The following is a 14,278-nucleotide window of genomic DNA, read 5'->3' as shown; positions in this document are numbered from 1 at the left end:
GGAAGAGGGGGAGGGGACACTAAGGATCACTGGGGGATGAGGGGGGGACTAAGGACCACTGGGGGAGAAGGAGGGGGACTAAGGACCACTGGGGAAGAGGAGGGGGACTAAGGACCACTAAGGAGGGAGGGGACTAAGGACCACTGGGGGAGGGGACACTAAGGATCACTGGGCGAGGAGGGGGGGACACTAAGGAACACTGGGGGAGGAGGGGGGAGTAAGGACCGCTGAGGGAGGAGGGGGGAAGGTCCACTAGGGGTTTGCCAGAGGGAGGACCACCAACGGGGGAAGAGGGGAAGGACCACCAAAGGGGGGGAGGGAGGACCACTAAGAGGGGGAAGAGGGAGTGAGAAGACCACCAAGGGGGACTGCAGAGGGGCAGGGGGCCAAGGGAGAACACTGAGGGACAGGAGGGAAGGGGAAATAACTAATTGACAGGAGGGGAGAGCACTATGACATTTTTGTAAAAAAAATAAATAGAGCTGCTCCCCTCTCAGTCCCTATCCTACCCCACAAACCCTCTCTTTTACACTACACACATACACAATTCATCCACACACACACAGAAACATAAATGCATCCTTACACACAGACACACCCGAAACACACAATGCATCCCTTACGCTCACACACACTCATTCTCTTACACACAGAAACAAAATGCATCTCTTACACACTCAATGCACCCCTTACAGACACACTGCATCCCGTACATACACAGAAACACACCTTGCATCCCTTACACACACACACACACACACACACAGAAACATACAATGCATTCCTTACACGCAAACACACACTGCATCCACTATACACACACTACATCCCTTACACAAATTGGTATCCCTATACACTACATTCTATAAGAACACACACATTACATCCTCTACAATAACACATAAAACATCCCCTACACACATACACTCCACTACCTGTGAGAGAACTCATGGGTGGGCCATGTAGGTGGATTTATGTGTGGGCATTGTAGGCATACTCTCGGTCAAGCCCTGGGGGCCCAGACTTTGAGCTGTGTAAGGGGCCCAAAAAATGGCGCTGCTTCCTGTTCTACACCAGACCTGTGGAGCCAGACTGAGCCCATCATCAGCCTATTGTCCTCATCTGATGGTAAGTAGGCAATCCAATATATTATTAGTGGCACTAATCTCTAATTTACCTCACATTAAATGGCTACTTTAGTTACCAGAAGCACTACAGCTTAATGTAGTGGTTCTGGCGTCTATAGCGTGTGCCTGTAGGCTTTTTAATGTAAACACACTGTCTTTTCAGATAAAAGACACTTTGTGCAGACTGGCGTTGGCCCATATGGCAGAGCATATGGGCGGGGCATTGTGATGTCACATGGTGGGCAGGACATATGGGGGGGCGGCAAATTTTTTTTTTGCCTAGGGCGGCAAAAATCCTTGCACCGGCCCTGGATTGAATATTTTAGTTAGGGCCAGAGCAAGAGGAGACAGAGCACGAATGAAATGTGCGGGAACAAGTGGTGGGGCTGGAGGACCGAAGCAAAGCAGGAACCTCTGTTCGTGTAGCTGGTGCAAGTGAGCATAAATCAGAGGAGGGTGCGGGATTGGGAGAAGTATTGGCGGGTAGGAGAAAGATTGGAGATCTTTCCTGATCACGGAAATCTTCTCCGTGATACGCTTTGCAAAGTTTTTAGCGGTCAAGTTAGGAGGAGCAGCAACAATAGGGTGAAGAAGAGCGTTAAAAGTGTAAAAGAGGCGTTTGGGTTCTCAGGATAGAGCATGGTTATGAGGTTATTGAAGTAGTATTCTTTAGCGGAGGAAAGTGCAAAACTGTAGTTTTATAGCATTGCATTCTAAATACATAGACACTTATATGTAGTTTGTCCCCCCTTTGCACATATAACCGCTTCCACTCTTCTGGGAAGGCTTTCCACAAGATTTTGGAGTGTTTCTGTGGGAATTTTTGCCCATTCATCCAGTCAAGTATTTGTGAGGTCAGGTACTGATGTTGGGCTAGAATGCCTGGGTCCCAGTCTCTGTTTCAGTTCATCCCAAAGGTGAGAGATATGAGAGAGAGAGAGAGAGAGAGTGAGAGAGAGTGTGTGTGTGTGTGTGTATACATGTAGCTTCCTATCACAGTACCACGCCTGTATTCACTGAGCACTTCAGAACTACCCACTTTTTTCACAAATGTTTTTAAAAGCAGACAGCATGACTTGCTGTGATTTTATACACCTGTGGGAATACCTGAAATCAATCATTAAAGGGACACTATAGTCACCTGAACAATTTTAGCTTAATGAAACAGTTTTGGTGTATAGAACATGCCCCAGCAGCCTCACTGCTCAATCTTCTGCCATTTAGGAGTTAAATCCCTTTGTTTATGAACCCTAGTCACACCTCCCTGCATGTGACTTGCACAGCCTTCCATAAACACTTCCTGTAAAGAGAGCCCTATTTAGGCTTTCTTTATTGCACGTTCTGTTTTATTAAGATTTTCTTATCCCCTGCTATGTTAATAGCTTGCTAGACCCTGCAAGAGCCTCCTGTATGTGATTAAAGTTCAATTTAGAGATTGAGATACAATTATTTAAGGTAAATTACATCTGTTTGAAAGTGAAACCAGTTTTTTTTTTCATGCAGGCTCTGTCAATGATAGCCAGGGGAGGTGTGGCTAGGGCTGCATAAACAGAAACAAAGTGACTTAACTCCTAAATGACAGTGAATTGAGCAGTGAAATTGCAGGGGAATGATCTATACACTAAAACTGCTTTATTTAGCTAAAGTAATTTAGGTGACTATAGTGTTCCTTTAAGAGGTGTGTATCAATACTTTGGTTCACATAGTTAGTGCGTGTGTGTGTATATATATATAGGATATACAGAACTATACTAAATATGTATTACGAACAATGCAACTGAATAGTGCCTTCCTAAAATTAATATAAATATTACATGTTTTTGTTTAAAATTTGGGTTAGTACTAGGGCTAAAGTTCCCTTTAATCTTAAATGTTCCAGCATACCCAAGAGTAGTTGGAGTTGCACTCAGACAGGGCTGTGCAGCTTATGTTAAAACTACTAATAGTTAAAAACTATGAAATCTCAAATTTAAAAAAAAAAAAAAACTATGGAAGTTGTAAAGGGAAGTCTGCGTGTCCCAATTTAAAGTCACCACTGATAATGGTAATAGATGCAATTGTTTTTGTTAAACCTTTAGCTGTTTAAAAAACAAAACATTAACAGATAATTGACATTTACATTCTTACAAAAGTGGTTATGATGTCACTGACCATGTGACCTTCTAATTGTGATGTTATAGAATTCTTCACTAAAGTCTCATTTGCCTGCCCAGGCACTGGACAGAAGATGGATCCTCCTTGTGAACGAACATTTAGCACGGAAGATCCAAATATACAATCAGTTCAACAAGAATATGACTATGATGGAGAGAGGAACCACAAGCACCCATCCCTACAAGAAGAAAGCCATGTCCAAACTTTCAATGGCAAAATAAAGCATGTTGTTGATGACAGTGACATGAAAGGGTTTTTGTCCATGAACTTTCCTAGAAAGTTGTGGCAAATTGTGGAAAGTGAATATTTTAAATCAATCAGCTGGGATGAGCATGGAACAAGTGTTGTCATTAACGAAGACCTGTTTAAGGCTGAGGTGTTGGAAAGAAAAATGCCTTTCAAAATATTTGAAACGGATTCTATAAAAAGTTTTATACGTCAGCTGAATCTTTATGGTTTTGTCAAAGTTCGACACAATATAGAAAGATCTGCTTCTCTAGCCGAATTCCTGGCTGAAGAGAGATCTGCCACAGCATTCCATAAGGTCTGTATTTCATTATAATTATTAGTTCTGATTGTGTATAAGACAAGAATAACAGAACCGTTTTTTCCTTAGAAATTACATAATGATTGGGCAGCCAGAACCTGGTGGGGAGTGGGAAGATTTTAGTGTAATTCTTCTCTGTCTCAAATTAAATGTATATTATAGGTATCAAGACAACTTTAGCATAATGAAGCAGTTTTAGTTTATAGATCTCGCACCTGCACTCTCACTGCTCAATTCTCTGTCATTTAGGAGTCACATCACTTTTGTTTTTGTTTGTGCCGCCACAGCTCCCCTGTCTGTGACCAACGTAACCTACATGAAAACAATGGTTTCATATATCAATCAGATATGACAGCACTGTGTGTTCACTTTAGAAGTTTTTATCTCCTGCTTTGTTAATAGAATTTTAATTAACCATAGGATGCTCCTCCGGATTCTTGCAGGCTATTAACAGAGCAGGAGAAAAAAAATTCAAAATTAAACAGACTGTGTGACAAAGTAAGTTTAAATGTGTAGGAATACTGTGTATGTCACATGCAGGTGGAGGTGTTACTAGGGCTGCATAAACAAAATTATTTAACTCCTAAATGTCAGAGAATTGAGTAGTTAGACTACATGGTCATGGTCTATACACCAAAGCCACAACATTAAGCTAAAGTTGTCTTGGTGCTTATAGTATCCTTTTTAGGCTCTGCCACCTACATAGTAACAACCTATAAAAAAAATCGTTTTGTTTTTTTTGTAAAACCTGAGTGTGAATGTCTCATTCATTGTGCCAAAATAGCTAAACTGAAATCACAAGAATGTTTGTCTAATATTTTAAATTATCTTTGAATTCCTAACTGTTCATGCTTTAGTAAATAATCCTGTGCAGTTAAACCAGCAAGTTTAAAAAGATTTCAGTTAATGGCTCAGTGTTCTAAAACATTTTCATCATTTTCATTAGTCATTAATAATTTATTAGTGTAGCGTTACTCACCTTTTCCAGGGGCCGGCCGCGGTCCTCTCTTCAAGCCGCGCGCGGTCATGCTGCTGCACGAGCCGCGTGCGGCTCATCCGACTGCTCACACAGGAAGGCGGGCAGTGACCGCGAGAAGCAGTGACGTGTCCCGCCTGAATCTAAGAGCGCGCCGCGAGTCTCGGGCGCGCTCTTAAAGAGACAGTGGGAGCCTAAATTGCCAAAAGGCTCCCATTGGCCCGTCATGCCACACACCCCATACACTTACCTTTTGGGGGTGTGGATATGACGGGAGCCAATCACATTAGTTCAGATGCTACATATACTTACTTACCTTTTCCCTTAGTTCCTTGCCCTATCGTGGTTTCTGTTTCAGTTCCCTTTAGCGCTTGTTGTGTTCAGTTGTGTTCCTCCGTATTTGACCTTGGCTTTGTATTCTGACTTCGTTTTCGCTTTATCCTTGTCTGTTCTGTTTGCCGGCTTGCTGTTTCCTGTGTACCAGACCCCGGCTAGTCCTCGTTTACGCTGTCTCTTTGTGCCCTTGACCTCGGATCGTTCCTGACTCTGTACTTCTCCTATATACGTCGAGTCCGGCCATTCTAAGGTCCGGTAGACGTATCTCTCCTCTGTGCTGTCTTCTGTTTAGCTGGATCCTGCGTGTAGGGGTATATTCTCGTTACAATTAGTTATTTGTAATGACTGGGCTTATTAAAATAACTCTCCAAGCACCATAATCACTACAGCCCACAATGGTAATTATCTGTCAAACCATTTTAAAATGGTTGGATTACTTACCTGGGTCCCCTTGCAAGAGAAGCCACATAACTGTGCTAAGCAGGTCAGATACTGGACTGTGCTCAATGGCTGAAATTGGTAGCCCGACGCTCTAAGCCAATGAGCATTGCTCTCCTTGGTTCTGATTAGATGAGTAGAGGTAACTGAATTTTTCTACAAGAAGAATGGAGAAGCAGGCTGTGCTGTGTGAATGTCATTAATAGGTAAATTTGGACATTTTGACGCATTTCCCCTAGAACTACCATGCCATTCAATATAATGTCTGCTAAACTGGCAAATGGCTTAATTTTTTTTAAATATATATTTGTAAAAGAAAAACTTTTGTTTGTTGCTTTTGTGAGTGGTGTCATCCATCTGGTACCGAATGTAGAATCGGAGTCAGTGTGATTTCAGTTTTGGCACGTTGGAAAATATAAAGTGATAACAGAAGAAAAGAATTCACACATTTCTACGTGGTGCTGAATCCTAAATTTTACCTAAAATTCCTCTTTTTAGTAGGGATGTGCATGGGCAAAAAATTTGGTTCGGTTTCGGAAATTCGGGTAAGTAAAAAAAAAATGTGTCTGCTTCGGCAATACAGACCAATGGCATACGGTGCGGCACTTCGGCAATTCAGACCCTAACCCCTAACCATAACCACTTGTTTTACCACTTTTAAGAAATCCGAAGCACTTTGGAACATCGGTAATTTGGTTCATTTCGGCACTATGGAAATTTAGCAATTCGAACTTCGGACATTTGTAAGCATCCGAATTTCCAAATTACACGAAATTCGTCCGAATGTACATTCGGAACTAAACGAATTGCACATGTATACTTCTTAGTACCTTGAACAACTTCACCCTCTCCCATATGATTAAAGTAGTGGTTCCCAACCCAGTCCTCAAGTAACCCCTAACAGTCCAGGATTTAGGGATTACCCAGTTGTGTTTATAGTGTTTTTTTTTTTTTGGGGGGGGGGGGGGATAGGTAGAAAAAGACTAAAAAAAACCCACTTTAGACACAACAGGGTAATCCCTCAATCCTGGACTGGTAGGGCGTACTTGAGGACTGGGTTGGGAACCGCTGGATTAAAGGAACACTATAGGGTCAGGAATACAAACATGTATTCCTAACACTATAGTGTTGAACAAACTAATGAGGTCCCTGGCCCCTTTAAAGATTGCATGGAAAAGCTGGCTCGGTCTCCATGGCTGAGCTCATCAGTCTTTATGATCTCAGCCAAGGCAATGCTTTCCCACGGCTATTGCACATGAGCAGCAAAACACCACCATTAAATCAATGCATCTCTATGGGGAACGTGGAGACACTGCGTAGCACTGGACAAGGAATAAACTCTGGTGGTCATCTGAGTGACTGCCCCTAAAGGTGTTACTAGGCAGCAATGTTAACACTGCCTTTTCTCTGAAAAGGCAGTGTTTACAGTGCTCAGTCTGCAGGGACACGCTATAGACACCAGAAATACTACATTAAGCTGTAGTGGTTCTGCAGACTATAGTGTCCCTTCAAGCTCACAAAAGAGAAACTTGTCAGCTTATCTTATGTATGTGATTTGTTCCCCTGAAACACAAATATATTGAACTATGATATGGTCTGTTTTGCCTGGTTTTCACTCATATGATGGTTAAGATTCCTGTTTATATGTAGAACTGCTCAATATACTAGCTTTCTCAATGATGAACTAGAGTTGATATATGTAATATATTTATTTTATTCTTAATATTGCAATAAATTGGATACTGATAGCTTTTAATTGTTTTCTCTATTTGTATCTGCTTTTATCCAATTTAGTCTATGAGAACGAACTCCACAGTACTGGTAACTATATAGTGACTGTGGTGCCCTGTTATTGTTTGTCGATATTTTCTATGTACACGGTTTTGTTTGAACTAGAGTTGGACAGCCTCGAGTTAGAATGCTGAGGTAATATACTCTAGAAATTTTTTTAGCTCTTCAATGTCCAAATACAGCCTTAAAACTCCTTTTATTTGTACTAAAACATCCACAGTTTTCTGGAGATCAAAGATATACTACCGTTTCCTTTTGATCTGCTTTATGAGAGACAATATTAGTTCTAAACGCTACTGGCACAAATACTTCTGATGGTGCTCTGTTTTACTCCATCAAAATGGAGAGTCATATGTCATGTCATGATACCTCAATGCTTTACACATGCAGAAAGAACACAAAAAGATTGTAATAAAATGATTATTGGTTTAAATACATACAGTAGTGCTATACGGCACTACAGGTTAAAGCTCCACAACCTCCACACACCACAAGTTAGTAAAGTGATGGTCACTTTTTGTTCAGAAGTGAAGGACAGGCTGATTCAGAAATTGTGAAGTCTTTCTAGATTGATGTTTAAACGGATGTCAGTAGGAATGATATGGGATCCAGGCCCTAATGAGGGAGAAAAATTGTCTCAGACCTCCCCAGGTTTTAGATGAGTCCTTTCATGCAAATTTAATGCATATCATTCATTCACACTAAATTCTAGCAAATTGAAATCCAAATGACAAAATTGTCTACAGTCCTTGACTAGCTTTTCTAAATCCACAAACAAAATATTGTGTCTCCTTACATAATGTATTTTGTATTCTAGATGCAATTTTACCACAACCCAAATTTCAGAAGAGATGAGCCACATCTGTTAGGAAGGATGAAAAGAAGAATTGGAATAAAAAATTCTATCACAGCTACATCTTTGTTGGAACCAGGCGTGGACAATGAAGCTCCTAAAAATGTAGAAAAGGCGTGCAAACAGACAAGTGTTCTAGAAGAAGACGCGCGCAGATTTTATTCTAAAAGTCCAAATGTAAATCAGCGACCCTTTCTGCCAATGCATCATGGTCCGTCGACATCCTCGGCCAGTTCTGTGAGGCCATTAGAATCTGGAGTGGATCAACATTTTGACTTTAGTCAGCTGCCTCCATTTGATTCACAGAACATCTCCAGCAATCACAATAACACCTATGGTATTGGTTCAACAACCATGGCGTCATCATCCTTGCTTCAAGTTCTACCTCCAATGCAAAGTAACCATTTTAACCCTGCGATGGGGTTTCCAGGCTTTCCATCAATGTATCAAGATTTGGCAGCCCAGGCTAACCTGGTTAGTCTACTACCATTCTTTAATCCTTGGCTTTCAGTGCCCATGATTGCTGCCGCATCTGCTGCGTACATGACCCATTCATTCTATCACAGCAGTTCATCATCTTCAAACCATTGCCCAAATTGTAACTGCTTTAATGGTGCACATCAGCATGTGCCAAAGAAAGCATAAATATATCAACAAATGATCTATGTGTACCCTGCTAATGGCAGGAATTAATTGCTGAATAAAATTTACTGCACACAATTCCTTTGGTCGCTACTCTTTTTATTGTAAATATTTACTCTTTTTAACCTTTTTTGTTGATGATTAAATTAAATGTATGTTAATTTTCAAGAAAAAAGTAAAATTTTGGGTGTTAACACTCCATTTGCGGTCTTCGATGCTCCTATACAAGTTCCTCCTGCAATATTGTAGACAGATAGCATTGTTAGACACACTCATGCTGTGCGATTTTAAACAATTTTTTCGTGTCCTAATTGTCATTTTAATCAGATTACCTAGTTATTTTTATATCCAACCACTGTAGTAGATATGGTGCCAAGATTGTACTGGCACCCCTACAATGCACATAGTCAAACCAAGTCAATGGTTTTTGTACTTACCTGGGACCTGCAGGAGTCTGCTCCCAGCCTACTCTCATTCAATTAGAGAGAGACAGAAGCTAGGAGCTTATGTTAGTTCTACTGCACTATACGCTGTATTGCAGGGACAGCTCATTGGCTCACAGTGTCAGCTGATTGCTCTTAGCCAATGAGCTATGCCCCACACCACCGGGCTTTGCTCAGACTGAGAGCATCTGGCTGAGACTAGGCAGGGAGCGACACCAGGTGGCCACGGGGAAGAAGTCAAATTGTTAGTCAACAGTTTGACTACTTACATATGGGGAGTGCCAAGGCACTCTTGGCACATTATCCACTACAGGGCATTGTAGCGGTTATGCTGCTTGGGGTCGTCCTTTAATGTAAAAAACTAATTTTTTAGACAATAAGAGTCTTGTTTTAATAATGAGGGAGGCAACTGATGATGGAAGAAGTGCTTTGAATATTAAGATTGTACTATGCAAGCAAGGGAAAGCCCAGAATAGTCAGTTATATATACTAAATTGAGTATATCACACTCTCAGGGAGGCATAAATGAGAGTGTGACAAACTATGTTATACAAACAGAGACAGCCATTACAGCGTTAACAAATACAGGAGAGACAGATTGCTAATTGCAAGGATTTTAAAGGGTTTGCCTGAATCGTTTAAGCCATTTGCCATTCATGGTATGCAAGCTGATGGAAAGGTACCTTTTGTAGTGTTTAAAGGGACCAAAACAACTTTAGATTAAAGCTTAATAGAGTGGTTCTGGTGTATAGAACATACATATGCAGTTTCACTGCTCAATTCTCTACCATTTTGTTTATGCAGCCCTAGCCACACCTCCCTGCATGAGACTTGCACAGCCTTCCTAAACATTTCCTGTAAAGTGACATCTAATGTTTAAACTTACTTTATTGCACATGTTGCTTAATTTAGAGTTGTGTGTCTCCTGCTCTGTTAATTGCCTGCTAGAGCCTACAGCAGCCTGTCTGTGATTAAAGTTCAATTTACAGTGCAGGAGATAAAAACTTCTACAGTAAACACACTGTACTGATGAAAATCAAACTATGTTTTCGGTTTTCTTAGAGGCTGTCAATCACAGCCAGGGGAGGTGAGGCTACGGTTGCATAAAAAGAAACCAAAGTGATTTAAACTCTAAATTGCAGAGAACTGAGCAGTGAGACTGCAAAGGCACGATCTATACACCAAAATTGCTTCATTAAGCTAAAGTTGCTTTGCTACATAGAGTAGTCCTTTAAAGTTAAGAAAAACAAACAAAACAAAACATAAGAAAAACATGTTTTAGGTTGGTAAAAACGTACCTCTGACGTCATCAATTTAAAAAAATGTCAGTTGAATCATTGATGTTACCAAAAAGTACTATGCTAGTTCAAATCATGCCAGAGTGTTAAAAGTGAGCAATGTGATTTAGAGATTCAGAATTAAAGATGACTACTATTACTTGCTATACTTGTGGTGAAAGAGGGCACAGGGCCAGAGCAAGCTACAAGAATCAAAATGGTAGCTAGTCACTATGGTGAAACTACTGTAACAGCCAGGCTTGGACTAGCCATCTAGCAAACCGGGCAAATTACAATTTTTTTTAATAAATAAACTATAATTGCTCCTTACTCACCAATCACATAATAGACTTTATACCACCAACACGATGCATCCCTCACACACACACACTCTGCACCCCATCCACACACTTTATTCTCTATACAGACTCTAGACCCATAAAACACACTGGAATCCCTGTATGCAAACACACACACTATATTCTCTAAACATGTGCACACTAGAGTCCCTATGCACACACCTATTACATTACAAACACAACAGAAACCAACCTATTTACACAAAACACCACACCTCAATCAGCTCACTCTACACAAACACAATCACACAAGCAGCCACCAAACACATATAAAAAACACATTCTTGGTCCTTTTGTTTTCTGGTATCCCACTGATGGAGACACCAGAGACAAGTCACAAGCAACCGCAGCGCAAGTGTGTCATTAAATTTGTTTGCGCTGCACATAACAAATACAGGGTCTTTTTCGCATGCTCTTAGCAGGGCACTGTGCATGGGCTGCTCAGAAAGAGCATTGGACCAACATGCTTTGAGTGGGTGTGTGCTTTGAGGGGGGCGTACTTGTCATAGGTAATGACACAACAACCCCATCTCTGGCACCGCTCCCTTCCGACTGGGCCGCTGTGATTAAAAAAAAAAACGCCCAGGCTAAATGCCGGCCCTGGTAACAGCGCAATGCATGGAGATGCACATTTAGGGCACAAGAAAAGAGATAAAGATAAAGCAGCAGCAGATAACCATGATAACAAAATAAGAGATGACCAACTTAAGGGACTAATACAAAAGGGTTAATGGTTGACATAGGGACAACATCCCACATAATTGTTAACATTAGAAAATTCAAAAACTTTGATAACACCTCTATGCCAGAGCAACACTTCATGGAGCTTGCAGATTGGGAAAAGACAGCCGGTGTGGCACTGAAGAAAGCTGGTGCAGAGATTTGCCCATTTAGCAGTAAAATAGAGTGCTAGAAACTGAAGTATTGTATATACAGTCATACCTTTAAGACATTTTCTGTGTAGAGGGAGCAATAAGCAATGGAGCATCAGAGGATTATTATACCTTTGGTACTGAGAGCAATGATGCTTAAGTAGAGTGTTCAGAAGAAATCCAAACTCCAGAAAGTGAGGAAAATGGTCAAACAAAGAATGATCATGGTACTCTAACAGAAATAGAGCAGTTCCTCAGTACATGAAAGACTATATTTCAGATTTCAAAATTATCATTCTAACAGGACATTTGATGTACCACAAACATATGAACTCACTTTATAGGGTCACGAACACAAACATGTATTCCTGACCCTATAGTGTTAAAAACACCATCTACCCTCCCCCCCCCCCCACTTCCTCCCTTGCACTCTAAATCTAGGAAAATCTTACTTGCAATCAAGTCTGCCCATAAACTGCTGTCTGCTGACATCATCAGAAGTGATTCTGTGAGCCAATCACAATGCTTCCCCATAGGATTGGCTGAGACTGTCAGGGAGGCAGATCAGCGGTAGAGCCAGCACAAGTCAAACACAGCCCTGGCCAATCAGCATCTCCTCCAAACACAGCCCTTGAATCAACACATCTCTATGAGGACATTTCATTGTCTGCATGCAAAGGGTGGAGACACTAATGGCAGTACTGCACAGTGTACAGCACTACCTCGGAAATCACCTCTAGCAGCCATCTGAGGAGTAGGCAGTGGAGGTATCCATAGCCTGTAATGTAAACACAATTTATCTGAAAAGACAGTGTTTACTGCAAAAAGTGAAATAAAATGGAATGATTCTACTCACCAGAACAAATACAATAAGCTGTAGTTGTTCTGGTGACTTTAGTGTCCCGTTAACAATACTGGCTTAGTACTATGAAAGAGGAAATGGATTCACTAGGAGAAAATAGCACATTCCCTTTGATCACTTTACCGAAGGTAATCTTTCTGTTGGAGATCGATGGGTGTATGCAATAAAGAACAAATTCTCAATGAAAAACCTTGGAAGAGTCAAACCTTTTTTAGATTAAGTAATAATAATAGCTATTTCAAGGAATCCAATGTCATTAAAGATGCAAGCATATTGATATCAAATACAACTTCATCCAATCAGTAATCAATGGAGGTGTTATGTTCCTTGATTACTACCAAACCAACAGAATGGTAACAGATATCATGAATCATTAACCAGCAACAAAGTTTAAATTTAGTTTGGAATGTAAATTTTACTTGCAAATGTTTATTGCGATTAACACAAACAAGAACAAGTGTGGGGTGTTTGGCATGTAATTCAAAGGGGCCCTCAATGTGTTCCTTTGTCTGTGGTGCAATAAAGTTGTTGACGGCCTCTTCCCCCCATTGAGTGTGGAGCAGTGAAGTGCTGAACACATGTGTGGTGTGGTCCTTCATTACCATGTGCACTTGCCTGGTTATCTTATCGTCAACATGCATATTGTAAAACCTAGACCACATGTTTTACCTCAGTATATTTTAATTTACAAAGTATTTTACAGATATTAATTTGCACCCTAAACAAAAACTAGAGAGGAACATATTTTTTTAGCAATTGCTACTTTTCTTTAATAAATTGAACAGCCTTAAAGGGCCACTATAGGCACCCAGACCACTTTAGCTTAATGAAGTGGTCTGGGTGCCAGGTCCATCTAGGATTAACCCTGCCTGCTGTAAACATAGCAGTTTCAGAGAAACAGCTATGTTTACAATAGGGTTAATCCAGCCTCTAGTGACTGTCTCATTGACAGCCGCTAGAGGCGCTTCCGCGCTTCTCACTGTGATTTCCACAGTGAGAAGACGCCAGCGTCCTTAGGAAAGCATTGAGAATGCTTTCCTATGGACTGGCTGAATGCGCGCGCGGCTCTTGCAGCGCATGCGCATTCAGCCGATGATGGCGAAAAGGAGGAGGAGAGTTCCCCGCGCCGAGGGAGCCCGGCGGGGAAAAACAGGCAAGATTTAACCCCTTCCACCCCCTAGAGCCCGGCGAAAGGGGGGCCCACAGGGTGGGGGGGACCTAGAGACCCTATAGTTCCAGGAAAACGAGTATGTTTTCCTGGCACTATAGTGGTCCTTTAATAAATTGTTAGGTTTATTATCTGGGGTAATACTTAATTATGATGTCATAACCATGATTCATACTACCCATTATGATGATGTTAACCAAACAGAAGTAACTAATTCACGGAGTATTTTACAGATTTTTAGTTTGCACCCCAAACAAAAAACAGGAGAGGAACATATTTTTCTATCAATTGCTCATTTTCCTTAGTAAACTGAACTACCTTAATAAATTGTTAGGTTTATTATCTGGGGAAATATTTAATTATGAGGTCATAACCAATATTCACGATATCCATTATGATGATGTTAACCATACAGCAGTCACTAATTTTCACA

General features: G+C 41.0%; 1 protein-coding gene across 1 annotated transcript; it reads left to right on the top strand.

Moving 5' to 3' along the window:
- The first annotated feature begins 3,516 nt into the window (after window positions 1-3,516).
- LOC134573645 (heat shock transcription factor, Y-linked-like) lies at window positions 3,517-8,867 on the top strand. Its single transcript, XM_063433431.1, has 2 exons — window positions 3,517-3,825; window positions 8,187-8,867. The coding sequence occupies exons 1-2, from the start codon at window positions 3,526-3,528 to the stop codon at window positions 8,865-8,867; spliced, it is 981 nt and encodes a 326-aa protein (XP_063289501.1). The 5' UTR covers window positions 3,517-3,525.
- Window positions 8,868-14,278: the final 5,411 nt, after the last annotated feature.

The sequence above is a fragment of the Pelobates fuscus genome, chromosome 9 (assembly GCF_036172605.1).
Source record: "Pelobates fuscus isolate aPelFus1 chromosome 9, aPelFus1.pri, whole genome shotgun sequence".
Taxonomy (NCBI): domain Eukaryota; kingdom Metazoa; phylum Chordata; class Amphibia; order Anura; family Pelobatidae; genus Pelobates; species Pelobates fuscus.
Note: the sequence above shows the minus strand (reverse complement) of the source record. Positions and strands in the feature narration are given on the sequence as shown.

What these genes read in the sequence shown, in the direction of transcription:
- LOC134573645 (XM_063433431.1), top strand. Translation starts at nt 3,526, where the DNA reads ATGAAAGGGTTTTTGTCCATGAACTTTCCTAGAAAGTTGTGGCAAATT. An exon ending in CTGCCACAGCATTCCATAAG is followed by an intron (nt 3,826 to 8,186) that starts GTCTGTATTTCA and finishes TTTGTATTCTAG; the next exon opens with ATGCAATTTTACCACAACCC.